Genomic DNA, 24124 nt, shown 5'->3' with positions numbered 1-24124 from the left:
AGTGTTCCACGTACTATATTGAGGTAAACTCCTCTTATAAATTTACTAATATCATTATCAACGTAGAACATATTGAGTATTACAGCTCTGATTCATACTATCTAACTTTCTTATTCCAAAGGTGTTTTTCCTTCTGCTTGGAAATTTGCTCATATCCAGCCAGTTCCTAAAAAGGGTGACAAATCCCTCCCACCCAATTATCGTCCCATTGCAATTACTTCTACTCTTTCTAAAGTAATGGAGAAATCAATTAACCGCCAACTCTTAAACTACCTAGAAACCTTCCGTCTGATCAACGATCGCCAGTATGGATTCCGTCAGTGTCGATCCACTGGTGATATTCTGGCTTATGTTACCCATTTATGGACTAATTCAATGGAAAGGTTCGGTGAAACACAAGTAGTTGCTCTTGACATCTCAAAGGCTTTTGATCGTGTTTGGCATAAAGGTCTTCTAAACAAGCTTCCAGCTTATGGTTTGCCAACTGTTTTTAGTAATTGGTTATCCAGTTTTCTCTCTGATCGCTCGCTGAGGGTGATGGTAGATGGCTCTCTGTCTTCTAACTTCTCCACTAATGCCGGTGTCCCCCAAGGTTCAGTTCTTTCCCCCACTCTTTTCCTCTTGTATATCAATGACCTTCTTCCATTGACTGGAAATCCTATCCATAGTTTTGCCGATGATAGCACATTGCATTCAACTTTCCATTTTGAGAAACCTTGTCCAGCTCAATCAGCTTCAAGTTCTCGAAAATCTGCTGCAAATTCCTTAAATGCCAATCTTCAGGTAATTCTCCAGTGGGGCAAAGACAACTTAGTTGATTTCAACCCTTCTAAAACTCAATCTTGTCTTATATCTCGCCAAAAGGATTCTTCTGCTCCTATGCTTATCTTTAGTGACACTCCGATTTCTAGGCAAGATGATATATCTCTTTTTGGGATTACCCTGACTTCTACTCTCTCTTGTGCATAAGCACATTACAAATATTGCTTCCTCTGCATCTAAAAAACTTGGTTTTCTCTTTCGCTCTCGGCGTTACTTTTCTCCCAAACAGCTGCTCACTCTGTATAAATCGCAAATCCGCCCTGCCATGGAATATTGCTCCCACATCTGGGGTGGTGCCCCCAAAACCTCTCTCAGGCTTCTTGATTCCATTCAGAAGAGGGCAGTTAGGTTACTTAATGATTCATCTCTAACAGAGTCTCTCCACTCGCTTTCTCATAGATATACTGTTTCTGCTGCATGCCTCTTCTACAGATACTTCCATGGGCACTGTTCTTCTGAATTGGCTTCTATAATTCCCACTCTCTCTTTCAAAACAGTCCGAACACGTGCCGCCACCAGCCAACATCCATTTACTGTCCAACTTCAAACCCACAGAACCAACTTTTCATCTTCCTCATTTATTCATTCAACTGCCGTTTTCTGGAACAACCTTCCTTCATACGTATTTCCTGAAAATTACAATCTACAGAAGTTCAAGTCCAATATCAACAAATAACTTCTTTCGTCTTCTCAACCTCCAACCCAAGCACGGTACTAAGTACTATAGGTTATAATACCTCTCGTGTTTGGGGTTCTCATAAAAAAAAAAAAAAAAAAAAAATCATGTACTGATAGTTGCTAAATTTAAAATTTACTCTCTCTCCCAGAAAACATCTATAATTTTAACATGATTATATCAGAAATTCCCATTCACTTGTGTTTTGCCTAATGACATTTTTGGGGAACCTAATTGTTTCATTAATTTAAGAATACCTGTACTTCCTTGATGCTTCCCATTTGCATTTGTTAACATCAGTTGAAAAGAATTAAACTAAGACCATTATATTCAAAGCAAAATCCCTTCCCTTTGCCCTTGACAATAGCCATATCTTTAAATGAATCCTGCATCAGTACACTGTGATCACCCCCATCTAGTGGCTCCTTTAGTGCATGAACTGTGATCACCCCCTCTAACATGCTTATTATTGGAAGTCATCCAGTAAATCCAGCCAAAATCTCCCATGATAAGACATTTTTGCTGTCCTATCTGTAGAGCTGTTACATTATACTGTTCATTATTCAAAAATAAGAGTTGGAGCAGGTTATATAGGCCCCCAACTGTAATTTTTGTTTTTGTTGTATAAGCAAGCTTATACGACATCAGCAAAAAAAACCCTTCCCATTCACTGATCCATTCATTCCAAATGTTGTGAGCCGCCTGGGCTAGCCGGGTGGGCAAAGTGCCTACCTGGAAACCCAAAGGTCGCGGGTTCGAATCCCGCCTCGGGCTTGGATCAAAGTACTGCAAAAATCTTGGGAAGTGCATTATGGCCACAGAAGCCGATGCGCCAATAACTACCAAAAAAAAAAAAAAAAAAAAAATCCAAATGTTTGTTTAGTTCTGCCTTGAATTTACTTAAGCTATCAACTTCTACAGCAACAACAGATGGAAGTTTGTTCCAGCAAAATCAACTACCTGCTGGCTAAAGGCAAATTTCTGCAAATCTATTTTACAACTGTCTTTTCTCTTGATTCCAGATATAAAGTGATTCCAGAAATGTCTTTCTTAATACCATCCATAAGCAGAATTTGTAATCTATAAAATTGTCACCCAGCTTTTTGATTCCCATTTCTGTGGCTTAATTCAAATTTTATAGAAATTGTAATTAATCATTGTTTTATGATCAACTAAAGCCTATCTTTTGATGACTAAATTGCATTGTCTAAAATGCTGAAAAAGGGTAGCCTAAAATTTCTGTCATTCTACCTTTTTTTTTTTGTTTTTGTCTTTGTATTCATTATGAAACATTCTTTTTTGCGTGAATTCTTGTTGCTCAGATTCTGGTGCAGTTCAATTGCAAGCTGTTTTACATCATCTAGAAGGCATTTAACTTTATTACCCCTTCTGCAGTGTTTAAAATGTTCAAATTGGTCTCCTAGAGGGCTGTTTATAATATTTATTTGGCTCAAAATATTATACCAAACAATCAGGTAGCTGATAAATTTGCTTTATTTATTATTATTATTTATATTTTTGTCAACAAAAATTTGTAGTCATTTTCTGTATAGAATTCCTTTTTTTAAACTGTTTGATTGTTTCTTGTTGATTGATAGTGAGGTATGCGTGCACATGCTTTAGCACACTGAATGACGTGATGGCTCATCACTTAAGTCAGCCATGTCCTCACACAGTTTTGACAGAAGAGAAGAAAATGTTTTAGTGAACAATGTTGTCAGGATTTGATTGGTGTATGGCAGTTGGATGTCAGATGTGGATCTTTATTGACCATCATCCATGTGGGATTGCACTTCTATACAACTGCTCCCATCATTTGGAATGAATTAAAAGTGAATAACAGAAATGAGCATTAATGGGATTTTGTTTGTAGCACCTAACATGTGATATAGAGGCGCCTCCGTAGCCAGGTGGGAAGGAGCAGCAGTGCGTAGCACACGCTTCTTGATTAGACCGGGGTTCGAGCCCGTCACCACCAAATACGGAGGATGCGGAAAGGTTAAGGAATGACCGCCGCATATCCTGGAGCAATATGGCCTTAGTTGCTAATGCTCCTAAAAACCAAACAACAACAACAACATGTGATATAGAGAGAAAGGAAATTACTTTTTGGATTGTATAGTGACTGTGTATGAGACACTGGTATGGGCATTTTGAACCACAGAGTAAGTGATGCACTATCTAGCAGAAAGTCATCACAGCAGCCGAAGAAATTCAGTATTTTTGAGAGCACTGGGAAGATTATGCTCATGTTGTTCTTTGATTTACAGGAACTGATTTTGTCTCCTTTCATTTGTGTAGATGAAACAATCAACTCAATAATTTACATGCAAATCCCCAAAGTTTGTGACACCTTCCATTAAAAAGAAGAGACTCTGAAGTTTGACCATGTTGCTTTGTTTCATGACACTGCATTATCAAACACAGCTGAAAATATCATGGAAACCATTCAAAACTATTGAAATGTAATTTAGCATATTGTATATATCCTGAATTTGTTTGCTCTATGACATTCTTCTTTTCAGAAAACTGAAAAAATGAGCTTGCAGAATAATATTGATTCCACATGAATGGTGAAGGAAGCTGTCAGACAATGGAGCCAGAACAGCCAAGACTTTTATGAACAGGGTGTACAGATAGGATAAGTAATGAAACTGTGCTGGAGATTTTTCAAAAGATGCCAGTTATTGGTTAAAAAAGAAAGAAAGAAAGGTGTTTCTGTTTGATTACCTTAATGTCTATCAATGGCTTTAATAGCTAAAGGACAAAATTTAATGCAATTCAATTGTGCAGTTGGAATTCTTATCATATTTTGTCTGTTACTCAGTGTTCTATAAGTGTGACCTTCCCTCCCTAACTTTGATATTTTCAGTATTGCCCTATGCTCTCTATATGCCTTTACTAAGAAAGTCTTGAATGAAGTAGACCCACCAGTACCAAGGATTGAGATTGCAGATATATAATAAAACAAAATTGACATATGAAATGTCAGTGGCGTTTGTTTCCATCCTTGGTGCATAAAATTTTGACTATTAAAATGCTGCAATTGCATTAATCATTCAGACCTCATAGATCTAACCAGATCTGGAATGTTAGCTTATTCCTTTTCTCCTTTGGGACCCATTGCATTACTGTACAAGAACATTGCCTGAATGACATCTCATACTGCATGATTTATGGTAGCATGGGGCACCGACACTGGCATCTTTGTTCGCATAGCTTGCTTTATTTGAGCTTATTCATTTGCTTTTTTTTTTTTTTTTCATTATTTATAATTTTGACTTAATATTGTTTTTAATATATTTCCTGCTTATAATTTTTTTGGTTCATTATTATGATCAACACAAATTTTACTTGCCATTTTTAACCCTCTGCTCTGAGATAAGAACATCTGCTCATGTTGACATCTGTCAGTCACAATTTTTGATTTGTTTCATAAATAAATCACACAATGGTGCTTTTTGTTATTTTTGATCTGCATAATTTATTTTACTTTTTGAAATTCCTTGGGCTGTATGCTTTTTTTCACTTGTTTCCTTCCCCTTAATTTTTTGCCTTTCATCCAGAAATTTTCCCTTGTTTAAAAATAATAATAAATAAATAATAATAATAATAAAATGACTTTGTGATGAATGCATACAATACTGCTATGTTCCTCTGTTCAAGTTCAATGACATTCAAATTTCTAGACAAGATAACATCTGTATTATCCTTATTTCTCTTGCATAAACACATCACAAATATTGCTGCCAATGCATCAGAAAAAAATTTTTTTACCCCTTTTTTTTTTTTTTTCTCTTTTGGTGTTACTTTTCTTCTAAACAACAGCTTATTCTCTACAAATCTCAAATCCACTCTGCCATGGAATAGTGTTCCCACAGTTGGGGTAGTGCCCCCAAAACCTCTCCTAATCTGGAAAGAGGGCATTCAAGTTAATTAATGTCTTACTTTTCTGCTTATGATTTTTTTGGTTCATTATTATAATGATCAGAACACATTTTGTCTCCATTTAAAAAGTGAAGCGACAATGTTATTGCCTCTTCACTGTCTCATAGATGTTTAATATTTGTGGATGCCTTTTCTTTAGATACCACCATAGCTACTGTTTTTCTGAATTGGTATCTGTAATTCCCCATTCCCTTCTAAACCAATCCAAACACGTGCATTGAGACATTTATCTTTTAGGGCTGCAGTAACACTATTGCAATACTTGTTTAATAAGTAATAAGGTTTAATAAAATAAAGCACTTTTAATAATTAAAAGTGCTTTATTTTTAGGTAGCATTTTAAAATGAACTTGATCGGATGTAGTTACTTAGGTTAGGGCTACACATTCAGACTGTTTTGAACACAGAATGAGTAAATACTGGAATTCTCTGATTCCAGAGACTTTCCTTTTTATGACAGACACAGAGATTTGTTTTTCTCCAAATTAATTTTTTATTGTTTAAAAAATTCTTATAACTATTAAAACGCAATAAAATCTTTTCAGTCTGACTTAGTTTTTTAGTTAATCTTATTTAGAAAACAAAAAGCATGGTAGGATTTTATATCCACCATGTATACAAAACTTAAGGAGAGACAAAAAAGGCTGTTTCTGACAACAGGTATTATGAAATGATAGCCATCAACATAATCATTTTTCTTCATAAAAAAAAAGCAGGCTTGTAAATAGTGCTGAAAAAAAAAAAAAGAAAAGAAAGATACATCCTAATGGTTTTCAGTTTGAATTCTGTGTATATATAATAGATTTTCATTCTGCTCCTTCACCATACCAAACCAGTAGTCCAGTGTTCATATCCCACCCACACACCCTACAATGGTGAATTGATAATTTTGCCACTGGCTAAGGAAGAGTGCATTGAGAAAAATAAAGTTAACACCTGCATATTGTTTGGTTTTGTTTATGATTGTTGCTGATATTTGAGTATGCAAATATCACTCATCTGGAGCCCTCATAAATCTATTAATAAACTTGGCAAACAAATGCAGATTTTAAACAAATACAAAGACAAATTTCTCTTAGTATCTTTGTTTCAAATTAAACCTTGATTTTACACTAATTAGTTATCAAGAAACAATGTTAGCAATTTGACTTTTTTGCTTGATGGATTTGGAAGATAGATCACTCTTGCATCTTTGTATATTTTTCAAAATTTTAAATTCTTAATATGATAACAGAATGCTGCTGCAGTTATTACAGTAGACTTTCAGAATAATGGCACCTTCAGGGATTCACAATGCTGTTATTTCGATTTTTCAGTTATCTAGAAAGTTTTATTTTTATTACATTTAATGAAGAAATAGAGAGATTAAGAATGCAGTTTTATTAACTGCACATAAAATACATAAAGTTGACGATCCAATATTATATTCTGCCATTAATACACTCCTACTTACACCCATTCTATTTTTTATTATGTCAAGTTTGTTACTAAGCTTTAATGTTCTTCTTTTCTTCTCTGTATGAGGTTTATTAAGTTTTAGGAGGGGTTTTTAATTTAAAATAAATGTAATTGAGGGGTTTTTAATTTAAAATAAATGTAAAACAGCACTATAATCCATGATATCAGTACAGAATTCGCTTTAAAAATGGCAAATTTAAAAAATAAGTAATCACGTGACTTGCCATTTTCCTTTTTCCGGCACTGCAAGACATCTGCACTGTATGTAAACATCCGATCTCAATGTGCCATTATTTGGGGTGCCTTTATTTTGACAGTCTACTGTAATTTGAATTTCCCTCACAGAACAAATAAGAAAATTGAGTTATTTAAATTATACAGTCAAAACTAATTATTTGTATTAAATTTTATAGTAGGGTAATGAGACCCTCAAACTGATTAGACTTGGATTTTTTTTTAACAAATTTAATGACTTTAAGAAACATAAGATTTTAAAAATGGATAGTTACCATATTTTTGTTATTATTTTTACTATATTTCTGTAGGTTTATAGTTCATTGTTCTGAATGTATAATTTTTTTGTCTCAGTGCATCAGATATGTTTATTATGAAACATTATTAATAATACTTGTATACACAAGCACATGCATAAGGGGAGATCAAAAAGTTTCTAGCCTTCACAGAAGGAATGCTGAAAAGTTGAGTTGTGAAAACCTATATATTTTTTGACATAGTTGCCCCCCCCCCCCCCCCCCCATCAATACTTTCTGGCATGGTCCACTAGTTTTTGTAACCAACTCAAATAAAATTGAGAAGATTTTGACTCAAACCTGTATCCATCACAGCATTGTCACTATCAAATTTCGTCCTTTCAGTCCTTTTTTTGATTTGGAAATAGAAAATAGTCTGGAGCCAAATCAAATGATTAGAGTGGATGCATGTGATAGCTTGAACCCACAGTCATGCAGTATTGCCACTGCATTGTCTTGATGCAAGATGACTAATGGCTTTTTGGCTAATTTTACGCACCTCTCGAGGTTCGATTCCTTGTGGAAATGTCTCAGTAGGTTAAACTAACTCTCGACATTGATAGTTGTACCACATTCTAGGAAATCAAATATGATCACTCCTCCTGCATCCCAGAAGATGGATGCCATGACTTTCCCAGCCGGCTTCTGCACTCAACTGTTTAGTAGGAGAAGGGGGATGCTTCCACTGTTTTGATTTCTCTTTTGTTTCAGGGTCAGAGTGGTACATTCATGTTTTGTCCATAGTGACATAACTATGGGCAAAACAAAAACTGAACTCCATTGTCTTCAAAATACTGTATGGCCTCATGATGACAACACTCTTTTCTGCTTCTGAGCTACATTCAGTGCTTTTAGGGACCCTCATTGAAAACCTTCATTCCTAAAACATTTGCCTAGATATCGTAAGCTTGCTCGTGGGATATGTCGAATGTTGTCTCAACGTGCTTCAGTGTAATTCTGCAGTCTTTCTTGACCAGGTTATGAATGGCATCCACATTTGCAGGTGTCTACATGGTAATAGGCCTCCCACCATGGGGTATGTCTTCACCACTGTCTTGTCCATGCTTATTTTCTGCAACCCAGGTTTTGATTGTGGAATGCAAAGGATAAGATTCCCCTGATGTTTGCTGCATGTCATCATGAATTTCTTTTGGCGACATTCTCTTTAAATGAGGTTACTCAATGACTGCACAGTACTTGATTCAACATTTGAACTTAGATAGAGATTTTGTAGGTTATTACTTATTATCAGTAAGGGTATCAAATCCACGTGTTGGACAAGTTTTGCAGCTCTTGCGAATGCTAAGTTTTTAATTATATTTAGCCACTTTATTGACTTAATTGTTAGATTAAATTATTTTCTATAAGTAGCTTATAGACCTAGTCAAACTCCGTGGTTTATTTTGAATTTAGATGGCACGATTTGGAAAGTAAATAATACCTTGTGTTCTTAGATTTACCTTTTGTAACTTGCCGCCATTGTTATACGATACATGTGCACCTAGATAGCGTAAGGTTTAACGGAAAACTAGATAGCAAGTATAGTAATATCAATTGATCAGTAAAATTTATTAATCTTATTAAATTTCATTGTCAGTTGAATTGTACTTTTTTAACTAAATATAGAAACCTAGTTTTTACAAGTGTAACATCATAAATTAATACATATAAGTTGACAGGGGATAAGAAAGTCATAATGTAACTTGGAGATAATATTTGATATCGAAATACATATATATATAGTGTTATAACTGCATTGGGATATAAGTTTAGGTTTATATTCTGTATTGGAATTTTATTGAACTTGAATAGAAATCATGACTCAGACCAGAGCAGCAAAGCAAAAGGCTCAAACTAATGGAAGTGCTGTGGCTCAGGGGAAAACTGAGGGGGTGGTTGTCCTCTGAATCACTATTGAAATGCAATGCTTGTTTGATGTTTGTGGTGCGAACGGGACATGATATTGCCAAGGGGAATGTCTTTGTGTGTGCACGATGTAAAGAGTGTGAGGAAATCAGGCACCAACTCAGCATTGTTATGGGCTTATGTGAGAGCTTGAAGGACAGGGTGGATGCTCTCGAAGGATTTAAATTGAAGGACCCATCAAGCTCTCAGCTGCCTACATCAATGCCAGAGCTTGCACTTGAACATCATGCAATACAGTGGCAGCCCCCCAAGGCAGAATGCACTGGTCCTAAAGGAACTAGTTGTAGGTGACTCTATTGTCAGGGAAATGGAGAACATATTGTGCAAAAAGGATAGATGCAACAGGACCAGGGTATGTCTGTAAGGGGCAAAGGTTGATGATGTTGAGCAGATATCATCTTTTAAGGGCACAAAGGGTGATATTGTTGTACACGCTGGTACTAATGATATTAAGAGTAGGAGACGGCGGAATTACTTAACAACTACAAGTCAATGCTGAAAAAAGAAAGGAAAAATGAGAGTAGGTGTGTTTTATAGGCCTAATGAATCTGATGAGTATAATGAGCAATTGTGCAGAGAAATAGTTGGCCAGTAAATCAGATTGTCTTATAATGAGGGATTCTAATTTCCCAGAGATTGACTGGAATTTGTGGGTTGGTCACACACACCAGCAAGGCTTTTGTGGATTTATTGGATGATTGTTTTCTACAGCAGCATGTTTGGGAGGCAACTAGAGGGAGTAATAGCCTTGATCTGATTATCAGTAGTGATTCTTCATGCATTAAGAATCTGCAGATAAAGGAACCACTAGGTGGCAGTGATCACAGTATGCTGAAGTGGGATTTACTCAAAGAGGTAACTACCATCATGAGTAAAGGGAAGGGTTTTTGCTTTCGTAAAGGTGACTACGGTGCTCTGAGACAGTATTTAAATTCTATACGTTGGGACCAACTGATGTTACCAACAGCAAATTCAAAATGGGAAGCATTCAAAGAATTAATCTTGGAAGCTACTAGGCTTTTCATTACCAACTAAGAAATATTGTTCAAGATTTAGGCATAAACGGATGTCAGATGAACTAATTAGACATGTGACAGAGCAGAAAAATGCATGGGAAACATATAAAATAAGAGGTGACACAGAAGCCTATGATAGATATAAGCTGGTTTGTAATCAAGTCACAATGGAAGGCAGATTACGAGAAATCTTTGGCAAAGGATGCAAAGAGTTCTTTACTTAATGTAAACTCTAGAAGGAAGGGGATGAATCAGATTGGTCCACTTGATATCGATGGTTCAACTGTTGACAATCCTGCTCAGGTGGCTAACAAACTAAATGAATATTTTGCATCTACATTCACACATGAGGAGTTATTCAGGGAGGGGAATGCCAGAGGTGTATTAAACTCTGGCAGTAATCTAGATAATCTTGTGAAAACTGAGGGCAAAGTGGAGGAGAAATTGTTAAAGATAAACATAAGAAAGGCACCTGGGGTGGATGGAATCTATCTAGTTATATTAAAGGAGGCGGCAAAGGAAGTAAGCAAAGTCTTAGCCACAATTAAGAGAGCTTCCTTGGGCTCAAGGCATGTACCCATGGACTGGAGATGTGCAAATGTGACCCCAATCCGCAAGAGGATCAAAGGGCAACACAAGTAATTACAAACCTGTTAGTTTAACTTCTGTTCCAGGGAAAATAATGGAAGCATTGGTTAAAGAAGCTTTGCAGGATCATCTAGACAAGATTTCAGTTATAGCTTGGACACAGCATGGTTTTGTTAAGGGAAGTCTTGTCTGATCAGTTTGATTGGATACTATGATGTAGTCACAAAGGAACTGGACGTGAGGAATAATTTTGATGTCATATATTTGGATCTTAGAAAGGCCTTTAATACTGTTGCACATGGAAGAAGACTGCTGCACAAATTGGAGCGTGTGGCATTGGAGGCAAATCGCTGTTATGGATAAAGAGATGGTTGAGTGGGAGAAGACAGAGAGGTAATCAATGGACACTGCTCTTCTTGGACTAATGTTATTAGTGGAGTCCCTCAGGGTTCAGTGTTGGGTCCATTGTTGTTTTCTGTATTTATAAATGATAATGGTATATCTGGCTTAATGTCCAAGTTTGCAGACGATATGAAAGTTGGCAGGGTTGTTAATGACACTAACAACCGTATGCTGCTGCAACAGGATCTAGAAAGTTGAGCAGATGGGCTGAGAGGTGGCAAATGAAGTTTACCATTGACAAATGTAAAGTACTACATATGGAAAGCAGTAACCCCAGAGTAATGTATCAACTCTGTGGTACTACACTGGCATTGGTGGAGAATGAAAAGGACCTTGGGGTAATTGTGCAAGCAGATATGAAGTTTTCTGAACAGTGCAGACGGTCTGCAAGAGTAGCTCATGGTGTCTTGTCAATGTTATACAGAAATTTTTCAGCCGGGATAAGGAGGTGTTTATCCTCTTGTATAAGGCAATGGTCAGGCCACACCTTGAGTACTGTATACAGGTCTGGAGGCCTCATTTTAAGAAGGATGTAGAGCTGTTGGAATGAGTACAGAGAAGGGCAACAAGATTAGTGAATGGAAGAAAGGGTTGCTCTTATGAAGATAGGCTTAAATTTTGCAAATTACAGTATCTGGAGACTAGGCACCTGTGAGGTGATCTGACTGAGGTGTATAAAGCCTTGAATTGTTTGAGCATGCTCAATGCTGATGGGATGCTTCCTCTTGCTCAGAATAATCGCCTGAGAGGGCATAAATTCAAATTGAGGAAAGACAGTTGTAGGATAGATGTGCGAAAGTTTGTGTTTAGCCAGCGGGTGGTTGATTGCTGGAACAAACCTCCATCTGTTGTTGTAGAAGTTGATAGGCCGACTGGGCTAGCCAGGTGGGTAAAGTGCCTGCCTGGCAACCCAAATGTCGCGGGTTCGAATTCCACCTCGGGCTTGGATCAGAGTAAATGCAAAAACTTTGAGAGGTGCATTATGACCACAGAAGCCAATGTGGCAACAACTAACAAAAGAAAAGAAAAAAAAAAAAAAAGGAAAAGAAAAGAAATTGATAGCTTAAATAGATGCAAGGCAGAACTTGACAAACGTTTGGAGCGAGTGGATGGGTGAAATAAGGGTGTTTTTTTTTTTTTGCTAATGCTATATAAGCTTGCTTTCTTGCATCATGTGCCTTTGCTAATGCTAACAGTTGTCATCTTCATTCACCTTATTTCAGTGGCCTTTCTAAAGGAGAAGAATATAGTTACAAACCTGAAATTTTCTGTGAACACACAAGAAGAGTCACAGCATAGATTGGCAGTATTATCTTTCACGAAAACCTTTGCAATCTATATTGGAGGCGCCTCCGTAGCCAGGTGGGAAGGAGCAGCAGTGCGTAGCACACGCTTCTTGATTAGACCGAGGTTCGAGCCCGTCACCACCAAATACGGAGAATGCGGAAAGGTCAGGGAATGACCACCGCATATTCCCGGAGCAATATGGCCTTAGTTACTAATGCTCCTAAAAACCAAATAACAACAACGGCAATCTATATTGGGCTAAAACATACTTTTCAAACCCCACCCCCTATGTAAATAAAGTGTTGCACATTTTAACACTTGTTTTACCAATATTTTCATTATCACAGTAAAGTCCAATTACATAAATTAATTTTTAGAGTATATACTTCTAATCTATGATAATGATTCTAGCTTTGATTTTCTTTAATCAGCATATGTAGAAATCAGCATATGTTGATTTTCTTTAATCAGCATATGAGGAATATATTGGTAAAACACTTGTTTTACCAATATTTTCATTATCACAGTAAAGGCCAATTACATAAATTAATTTTTAGAGTATACACTTCTAATCTATGATAATGATTCTAGCTTTGATTTTCTTTAATCAGCATATGTAGAAATTCAGTATAACTATATTTTAACCTGATCTCTGCAAAGATTGATAGGTCTTAGATTGCTGTATGTTAGAATCCCTGTATTTAATCTTTTAGTTCTTGATAAAGATAATTTTATCATTCTGCAAGCAAACATAAAAATGAAATTTTACTGAGACTTTATTTATGTGGTAATTTTCAGATATTACTAATTGGGCTATTTTTCTTCTTTTAAAGGTCACAGCAAGTGTACTTCGCAACTTATCCTGGAGAGCAGACTCATCCAGTAAACAGATGCTGCATGAAATTGGTGCTGTAACTACGCTTATGAAAGCTGCTATGGAAGCAGTTAAAGAATCAACATTAAAGAGCATACTGTCAGCTTTATGGAATCTTTCAGCTCATTGTACCAAAAATAAAACAGATATCTGTGCAGTAGATGGTGCTTTAGCTTTCTTGGTTAGCATTTTGACTTACAAAAGCCCGTCCAAGACTCTAGCCATTATTGAAAATGGTGGTGGTATTTTGAGGAATATTTCAAGTCACATTGCTATTCATGAAGACTATCGAGCCATTCTTCGCAAACATAACTGTCTTCATATACTTTTGCAACATTTGAAGTCTCCAAGTTTGACTGTAGTAAGCAATGCTTGCGGAACCCTTTGGAATCTCTCAGCTCGATGTCTTGAAGATCAGAGAGCACTTTGGGAAATGGGTGCCATAGGTATGCTTAAAAATTTAGTGCATTCCAGGCATAAAATGATATCAATGGGAAGTTCAGCTGCTCTTAAGAACCTTCTTTCAGCAAAACCACCAGGAATGACCCTGGGTATTCATGGCTCTGGAGATAATCATCATCCAAGGTTTGGAAGTAATGCCATGCCTTCTCTATTGGTACGCAAGCAGAGGGCATTAGAGGCAGAAATTGATCAAAATCTTTCTGAAACATATGATAATACAGATAGTCCAAAATCTAGTCCAACGCATAATTTACATGCTGAAAACAGATTTGTAATGTCATCTTCCAATGTGCAATTTTTTACTTGTCTTCCTGGTAGAATGTATAACAGTGTAAACGAGCAAGGTTCAACAAATGTTTCCCGTTCAGAGAGTCGGGACAGTATTGGCAGTACATGCTCAGAACCTCCCCATCATCATAGGCCTAAAGGTGCATTTCAGTCTCTTGAAAAAGGTAATAAATTTGTTACAATGGACAACAGGCATCTTCATGGAAAACTGCTAGAAGTTCATCCAGAAGAGAGACAGGTTGTTAGAGATAACAGAATTCATTTGAATCCCTCAGGTCTAGCTGCATATCCAGTATATTTCCTCTCAAGTGCTGAGTCTGTTCAGTCACCAGAAGAAAAATGCCAGACATCCACACACATTCAAGATCTAAATAGTTTCAAATCTGAATCCTCTGTGTCACAAAATATGGAAAACAGGTATGAGGCTAAGAATGAAACACAATTAAGAAACAAGAAAAATGGTAGAGAAATTAACCACAGTGATTCTAGTTTAAAGAAATGTCTTCCATCATTCTATGAAAAACAAGTTCACCATTTTAATAAATATGCTAGTCTTGCACAGAAAATTAAAAATATCCGTATTGAAGATCAAGGATCTCAAGATCAACCTATTGATTACAGCTTAAAATATTCAGATGAAAATATTAGTGTACAGAATAATGTAGACACAACAAAAGAATCTCACAGTAGAATTCCATTACCTAAAGTTAATAATTACATTAGCACTGATTTATCAAAACTCCATTCACCTGGAAGGTCACATTTATCATTGTCAGTTCACAGGGAACAGTGGAAAGATGTAAATAATTCACATTATCATAATGTTGTTAGTTCAGAAAGTGTCCAGATAAATACTGAACAGAGCACTTCATATACATGTAACTTAGTTTATGATTCGTATGCAGAAACAGATCTAGATAATCCAGATCAGCCTACAGATTATAGTCAAAAGTATAAGGAACACGTTGATACTACAGAAGAGTATGCGAATTCACAAGCACTTACTGATGAAAAAGTTTTTAACTCTGTTTCTTCTAAAATACTTCCCTCAGTTCATGATGATACTTTGAAAGTTTATTGCACAGAAGGGACACCACTAAATTTTTCTACTGCCTCCTCATTGACTGATCTTCGAGAAATTAACCTTGCTAATGCACCAAATGAAGAAGCTACTCAGGTTAAAGAAAGCATATACTCTGCAAAGATAAATGAGTGTTCTTCATTTTCTAGTGAGAAAGAAAATCCTGAAAATAAAGAAGAAAAATTTTCTGAAACTTCTATTGATCGACATGAAGACTTGAATATAAACAGCTGTGATAAAGTTGAACCAAAAACTGTGAACAAAAAACAGTTAAGTAATCCTGAAAAAGAAGGTAAGTACTTCTTACTGTTAAGCTGACTACTAAATTTTAATTGGCATATTACGCCCTTTAGTGTAAAATCTGATGCAGAAATTGGTTGCATAACATAATGTACAGCAGTGTTTCAATTAACAATCATAATTGGTCACATAAAAATGATTATAAATTAAAATTAGTGTTAGCATTAGGAAAGGCATATGATGCAAGAAAGAAAGCTTATACAGCATCAGCAAAAAAAAAAAAAAAAAACCTTCCCATTTGAACCATCCATTTGCTCCAAAAATTTGTCCAGTTCTTCCTTGAATTTATTTAGCTGTCAACTTCCACAACAACTGATGGAAGTTTGTTCCAGCAATCAACTACGCTCTAGCTAAAGGAAAATTTCTGCACATCTACTCTATAACTGTCTTTCCTCAGTCTGAATATATGCCCCCTCAGGTGCATAATCTGAGCAAGAGGAAGAATCCCATCAGCATTGAATTTGCTCAAACCATTCAAGGCCTTATACACCTCAATTAGATCATCTTACAGGTGCCTGGTCTCCAGTGGATGCAATTTGTTACTGTCACCCATATGCAGTACTTTACAATTGTCAATGTTAAACTTCAGTTGTCACTTCTCAGCCCATCTTTCAAACTTTTCTAGATCCTGTTGCAGTAGCATACTGTTATTACTGTCATTAACAACCTTGCATCTGCAAACTTGGACATTAAGCCTGATATACCTTCATTGGTATCATTGATAAATATAGAAAAACAGCAATGGGCCCAACACCATACCCTGGGAGGACACCACAAATAAAAACATTGGTCCACGAAGAGCAGTGTCTATTGTTTACCACTCTGTCTTCTTCCATTCAACCATTCCTTTATTGACAGCAGCCACTTACCTTTAATGCCATACTGCACCAATTTGTACAGCAGTCTTCCATGTGCAACAGTATCAAAAGCTTTTCTGAAATCCCAGTATATGATGTCAAAATTATTTTTTGCATCCAGTTCCTTTTTTTGACCACATCATAGTATCCAGTCAAACTGGTCAGAGAAGACTTCACCTTAACAAACCCATTCTGTGTGTGTGAACTATAACTAGTCTTGTCTAGATGATCCTGCAATGTTTTTTTAACTAGTGGTTCCATTATTTTCCCCAGAACAGAAGTTAATCTAACAGGCCTGTAATTACTTGTGTCACCCTTTGATGCTCCGTTGTGAATTTGGGATAAATTTTGTGCATATCCAGTCGATGGGGACCTCTCCTGAATCCAAGGATGCTCTCATAATTACAGCTAAGGGTTTGCTTGCTTACTTTGCTGCCTCCTTTTATAAAACTGATTAGATCCCATCCACCCCAGGTGCCTTTCTTATGTTTAACTTCAACAGTTTCTTCTTCACTTTGTTCTCAGTTATTACAAAATCATTAAGCACTCTGTTAGTTTGATAAACTTATGGCATTTTCTTCCCGTAATAACTCCATGTGTGAATATAGATGCAAAATACTCATTTAGATTATCAGCTATCTGAGCAGGATCATCAACAGTCGAACCATCGATATCAAGTGTGAGCAATCTAATTCATCCCCTTCCTTCTAGAGTTTATATAAGTAAAAAGAACCCTTTGCTGATTTTCTTTGCATCCTTTGCCAAAGATTTCTCGTCATATGCTTTTGCTTGCTTAATGTTCTTTGTGACTTGATTACAAGCTAGCTTATATCTACTTATATCTGTGTCACCTGATGATTTATATGCATCCCATTAATTTTTCTTCTCTGCCATGAGTCTCATTAGTTCATCTGACATCGATTTAGGCCTAAACCTTGAACCATATTTCTTAGTTGGTATGAAAAGCCAGCAATTTCCTATATTAATTCCTTGAATAAATTTAGAATTTGCTGTTGTTAACATCAATTCGTCTCACTGTATAGAATTTAAAAACTAAACTGTCCGAGTCTATCTTACTTACCTTTATGAAAGCAAAACCTTCCCTTTATCTCTGATGATAATTACATCTCTAAGTAAATCCCACATCAGTACACTGTGATCACTGCCACAAAGTGGTTCCTTTATCTGCAGAATCCTTAATTCATGACTAATCACTGCTGATAATCAGATCAAAAGTATTGCTTCCCCTGGTTGCCTTCCGAATATTCTGCTGTATAAAACAGTCATACAGTATATCCACAAATGGCTTGCTAGTGTTAGATGGAAAAATCTACAAGTTCCAGTCAATATCTGGGAATAAAATTAAACAGGGCTGGGAAGTTAAAATCTCCCATTACAAAACAATCTGATTTACTGGTCTACTGTATTTCTGTTTTCTGTGTACAGTTGTTCATTGTACTCAACAGAATCATTGGGCCTGTAAACACTCTTACTCTCATTTTTTGCTTTCCCTGTGCTTTATGTTACACCAGGCTAACTCAACATGTCAACTGGATGTGCTGACTTAGATTTTGTTTGTTAACTAACAGCATAACCCCTCTTCCCTGACTGTTCTTTCTGTACGGTGCCTCCATAGCCAAGTGGGCAGGAGCAGCAGTGCGTAGCACACGCTTCTTGATTAGACTGCATTTCGAGCCTGTGACCACCAAATACGGAGGATGTAGAAAGGTCAGGGAATGACCACAGCATATCCCCGGAGCAATATGGCCTTAGTTGCTAATGCTCCCAAACAACAACATCTTTCTGTACATGTACTCAAATTCCAATTCTGCATTCCTTATATCTGTGTGACACCATGTGTCTGATATCCCAACAAGAGCCTGTGTATTTACTTGCTCCGTGATGACTCCCAGCAGTTCTCTGAAATCCCAAGCACCTTGCTTTCAAGACCTACTTGTTCCAATAGAAGCAGTGCAAGAATCACTTTCAGCTCTGCCTGCAGCTATTGTTAGTCGATTAGTCTGTGAATCCCTCCAAGCTAGCAGTTTTCCAACCCACCTAACACTGCCTTGATAGCATCGGCAAATATTCTTGCACCCTTTCTATTTAAGTGTATACGATCCCTGTAGAAGCAGTTTCTTCTATTAGCAAGCACATACCATGTGTAAAATTCTACTCATGAGCCTTGCATAATCTCTCCCGGGCCAAATTTATTGACAAGGCTCAACATATACTTCCTCCTATCATGTCTGGATAGAATTGCAGGCACTGTCAAATTTCACCTTAACTCATGACTTTTTTCCGACATTGATCTGTATTTGTTAAATAAGTCCACAGATCTCCTACTCAATGAGTGCTAATGTGTACAACAATATCACTTTTTTGCCCTTAAAAGATATCTGTTTTACAATGTCATCAGATTTTGTCCCTGGCAGATACACCCTGGTCCTGTTCCACCTATCCTTTTTGCATAATATATTTCCTATTTCCCTGACAGTCACCAACAATAACTAAGCTCCTATGGGACCAGCACATTCTGCCTTGAAGATTGCCAGTGTTGCCTAATGCACAAGAGTGAGGTCTGGTGTTGAGTTGGGCAGTTGGTAGCTTGATGGATTCTCCATTTTAACTCATATGGGACCAGCACATTCTGCCTTGAAGATTGCCAGTGTTGCCTAATGCACAAGAGTGAGGTCTGGTGTTGAGTTGGGCAGTTGGTAGCTTGATGGATTCTCCATTTTAATTCCTTCGATGGCATCTACCCTACTACTCAAACTTGAATAGACACCCATCAGAATGCTCAGTTGGTGCCCAATTTCTTCACACTCATGTATCTAGCACACAGATACATCCTCCTTGGCTAGATGATTTCCTGTTCCAGAAAGTTCACAAACATTTCATAAATTGCACATATTTTTAGACTGATGCTTTGGAGAATCGCTATCTTTGATTCTTCGCCGAGCCACAGCACACTCCTGCTACTTTGTGCCCATTGCTTTGCTGCTCTAGTCTGTGGCATGATTTTCATTTAAATTGAATTTAATTGATTAACAATGAAGATTAATAAATTTGATTAATTGACAATATTGCGCTATGCTAACATTCCTAAACACACTGCTATGTACTATTCATCTAGTTTTTCGTTATACCTTAATCTCTGAAGTTCAAGATATGTTATGCCATACTATAACGATCTAATATACTATAACACAGGTTCTTAAACTTTTTTTTTATCCGTGATCCCTTTTCATAAGACAATTATTAGTGACCCCAGATTCTTTTTTGTGACCCCTCCAGGGGTCCCGACCCACGATTTAAGAACTGCTGGTGTATAATAATTTCAATAGTTCTATAATAGGTATTTAATCACTTTTATCAATGTTTGCTGTGACCCCCAGAATCTTTTTTTGTGACCCCTGTGGGTGTCAAGACTCAGTTAAAGAACACCTGTACTATAACAATAGCAGCAAGTTTTGACCGGTATAAAGATTGGCATTAGTTGAGGCATACGATGCAAGAAAGCAAGCTTATGCAGCATCAGCAAAAAAAAAAAAAAAAAACTCCCATTTCCTCCATCTGTTCACTCCAAATGCTTGTCCAGCTCAGCTTAAATTTATTTAAGCTATCAACTTCCACAACAAGAGATGAGGTCAGTTCCAGTATCGACTACCTGCTGGTAGTTGATACTGGAACACTTTCCTGGCTAAAGGCAAATTTCTGCACATCTATTCTACAACTGTCTTTCCTCAGTTTGAATCTATGCCCCATCAGATTCTTAATCTGAGCAAGAAGAAGAATCCCATCAGCATTGAATTTTCTCAGCCTGTTCAAGGCCTTATACACCTCAATCAGATCACCCCCGCATGGATTCTACGTGTATTAAGTAGTAACCTGCAAAATCTCTAGCTAAATTCAAAATAAACTAAGGACCTTGACTAGGATTATATAGCTAGTTATAGAATATGATTTAATAGGGTAGTTAGGTCAATAAAACAGCAGAAATTTTTAAAACTTATCCATTTCCTGGAGCTGAAAATTCTTTGACTAGCATGTGGATAATCTTGTCCTCCATTATTCAAGTATATGAAGTAGGTGTTAAAGGCATAATCCATTCCAGGACTATCAGAAGTTGAACTTTTCTTCATATTAGTGAATAAATACGTATGCTATCTTAACTAAAAAAATTGTTGCTTAAAGGGTTTGATGGGTAATTTGGAGAAATCTAATTTTGGGAAGGAGAGTCTTCTTCCCTAATAATTTCTGGAGTGTGGTCAAAGCCTGGTGAGTGGAAGCGTGACTGTGACTTAATTATAGTTTTGCTCACCTCTTTTGCTGCTATTTTTTTATTATTATATTTTTTGATATAATTAGATAGATTCCATCAACTCCAGGTGCCTTATTTATTTTTAGCTTCAACAATTCCTCTTCCATTTCCCCCCTCATTTTTCACATTCATTCGACTCCCTGTTACATTTTGATATACATCTGACATCCCAAGCCCCAAATGGAGATGCTGGAAGTATGAATGTACATGCAAGATATTTATTTTATGTCAACCATTCATATTTAGTTGGAGAATCTGATTTGTCCCTTTCATTTTAGTATTATCATAAGCAAAGAGAACTTCTACTTTTCTTTACATTCTTAGCAGAGATTTCCTCTAATTTGCCTTAGCTTACCCAGTTCCCCCTTCCCCAGGGACTTGAATGTAGACTACTTTATATGTACTGTATTTTTTTTTTTTTTTTTTTTTTGTGTATTGCTGAGTCAAAAGCCTGCTTGAATCTGTGTGGTGTGAGTTAGTTGGAAGCAAAGATATAATGTACAGATCAGAAAATTACTTCTATGCAAGTCTCTGCATGCAGATGGAATGGGCAAGCAAGTGTGTGTGTGTCTTATTATGGGTGATTTGTTTGCCTTTGACTGATTTGGAATAAATGTGAGGGAAATTCATTATGGGGAACAAAATTTTTAAATAAACTGATTATTATTTGTATCAGCATGTTAGACAAAATTCTAGGGGTGTGAATATTCTAGACCTCATTTGTTTTATTTCACTGAAATAAAACAAATATTATGTGTGTGTGGGGGGGGGAATGTACAATCGATGTCCCCCATTGGAATACTAAGAATCTGGTCACTTTAACTATGACAGTTTAAGACATTACATGGCATATATGAATTGAGCAGATTGCAGAGGAAGAAAGAATATATTAGGATTATGGAATACCTTTTAAAGAATAATCAGAAAAGCCATGAACTCACAAATACCATTAAGAAAATAAAGCATGAGTAGGATGTCAAGACAGACAAATTTGGACCTGGACAGTCTAATAAGGCAGAAAAAAGATAGCAGCCTAGAACAGATACAAGTTAATCTGTAATAGCACCATATAAAAGGTTAGGCTGGCTGAGGCTAAATATGAGAAAGCACTGGCTAAAGAGAACAAAGAATGGGGACAAAGGTTTTTTTTTTTTTTTTTTTTTTTTTTTGTGTGAATACAAAGAAGAAAAAGAATCAGAATAGATCTTTGTATACTGGGTGTAGGAAAGTCTTAGATAACCCTGCTGATGAATTTGCTGTTGCTGCTGACCAAATCCCTTTATAGAGTTTATTTTTACAAAATGTTCTATGATGGGATTCATTTATTTTTTCCATTAAAATCATTATATTTTAATGGAAAAAATGACTAGTAGGAAGTCTTTCACCATTGGATACCCAAGAGACTAGGGCTGATATTCAGCTGGTATGCACCAGAAGAGCCATTCTAAAGTTTTAAAATATTTAAATACCTCCATTGTATACCTCTACACAAATAGTGATACTGCAGCATTGTGTATTCTTTACGGGAATCACCAGGTTATCATTAACTTTGAATTACGTAGTTGCTACTGCTTCTAAGTAGTTTAGTTTTTACTTTGGTCTCATTGTTAGTGTTTTTAAACCTTGTACAAGTAGTAAGTGACTAGTGAGTTAATTTTTGTGCAGTCTTTTGATAGTTATAAATTCAAGAATTTAATAAAATATTTAAAAAAAAAAAATTAGAATGAGAGAAAGTTTGGAAAAGTTTTTTTTTAATGTTCCTTCTAAATATCATAAACATGAATCTGCAGGAGAACAAGGATGAAACCATATTAATAATGAACCTTAGCCTGGAATGTTTTTTGATACTCCACAAGAATCAGAACAAAATAAAACAAATAATTTGTATTTCTGGAATGTAAAACAACTTGATTATTTCAACAAAAAATGTAAGTGGCTGGTTATTGCTAGTGATGTAAATGTTGGGTGCAAATGGTGCTCAAAAGTTTTTAAATGTTGAAAGTTCTAAACCCTTACATATTTCATCGAAATGGCAATCATGTTCTGTTAAAGCTCATGCTTCAAATAAAGAAAATTTGCAATCATCAGTGAGAAAAAAAATTAAAAGATCATGAATCAGTTTAACATAATAAATCATTTAGAAATTACCATCTTAATTTTTGACGCTATTGTATAATTAAAAATAATTGACCATTTTTAGATATGAAATATATAATAGAACTTCAAGAAAAGAATACCAATATGGGAGTATCATTGCAATCTAGATGATTTATGGGCCTGCTTGTTACAAAACATAAATTGACTGAAATGAGAAAACTTATTGAAAAACGTATAAAATAAGGAAGTAAAATTTTAATCATTTACTTAAAAGGCAAAATTCAAGACTTTGAAGATAGTTTTAATGGTTTTTGTTTATCTTGTGGAGCTGGAAGGAATAGCAGAAATAATTTATCAAACATTATTGTTAGTGTTGATGCCCAAGGTAAATGGTTTCATTGAGAAATATTTACATGAAAATCTTATCAAATTTTGTGCAGACAGTGTCAGTGTAATTTTAGGGAGAAAGTCCAGAGTTTCAGCCAAAATTTTAGAAAAACTTTCCAGGTGTTTTAATTTGGCACTGTTCTAAGTCACCATATTCAGTTATCTCTTTTCATGATAAACTTTGTTTACTACCATACATCAGATAAACATCAGAGAGAATTAAATAATATATCTGAATATATATGAATTGAAATAATGAAAATTGGAAGAATATTTGGACCTCAATGGGCAGTCTATAGTGCTAAAGCACTTTGGAAATAGTACAGGCAATCCTCGTATAACACGGTAGTTAGGTTCCCATAATATGCAGTGTTGTGCGAAACCATATTATACAGGACTAAGAAAAAAAAAAAGTACAAATGGGGCTATGTTCCAAAAGCTAACAAAAATACACCATTTCGTTAAAAAAATGTTAACAAAAATATATCATTCTGGATTTCATGTGTCTTCTACTCTCTTTAAAAAAATCACTAATCTTGGTTTGTTTGCATTTGCTTTATAAATCTTTGTGAATTTCATCATATGGAACTTAACATTTTTGAGGCTCCCTTTTGAACTTTGGGCTCCTTTCATGCAAGAATCTGCATTCAAAAAATAAGATTCTAATTCTCAGCTAACTTGATGCCTTCCTGTATGCTTTTTAGTGTAACATTGGGAAGTTCAGAATCTTCATCTGTGCTATCATCCTCTGAATTGATTTGGTTTTACCTCTGATGCCATTTTCACCAAATCTGCTTTGCCA

The 24124-nt window shown here is 36.0% G+C and overlaps 1 protein-coding gene across 2 annotated transcripts in view; it reads left to right on the top strand.

The window, feature by feature from the left end:
- Positions 1–24124, top strand: part of LOC150080527 (adenomatous polyposis coli protein-like) — a 384350-nt gene that overhangs the window by 252050 nt on the left and 108176 nt on the right. For both annotated transcript variants that reach the window (XM_090381301.1, XM_090381300.1), the window contains exon 12: positions 13486–15649. In XM_090381301.1, the coding sequence (XP_090237427.1) occupies positions 13486–15649 (2164 nt within the window). The remainder of the gene's footprint in view (positions 1–13485; positions 15650–24124) is intronic.

This window comes from Mastigoproctus giganteus, chromosome 9 (genome assembly GCF_048544385.1).
Source record: "Mastigoproctus giganteus isolate SK-2022 chromosome 9, ASM4854438v1, whole genome shotgun sequence".
Lineage (NCBI taxonomy): Eukaryota > Metazoa > Arthropoda > Arachnida > Uropygi > Thelyphonidae > Mastigoproctus > Mastigoproctus giganteus.
The sequence above is the reverse complement of the archived record's forward strand: the minus strand, read 5'-3'. Positions and strand labels throughout refer to the sequence as shown.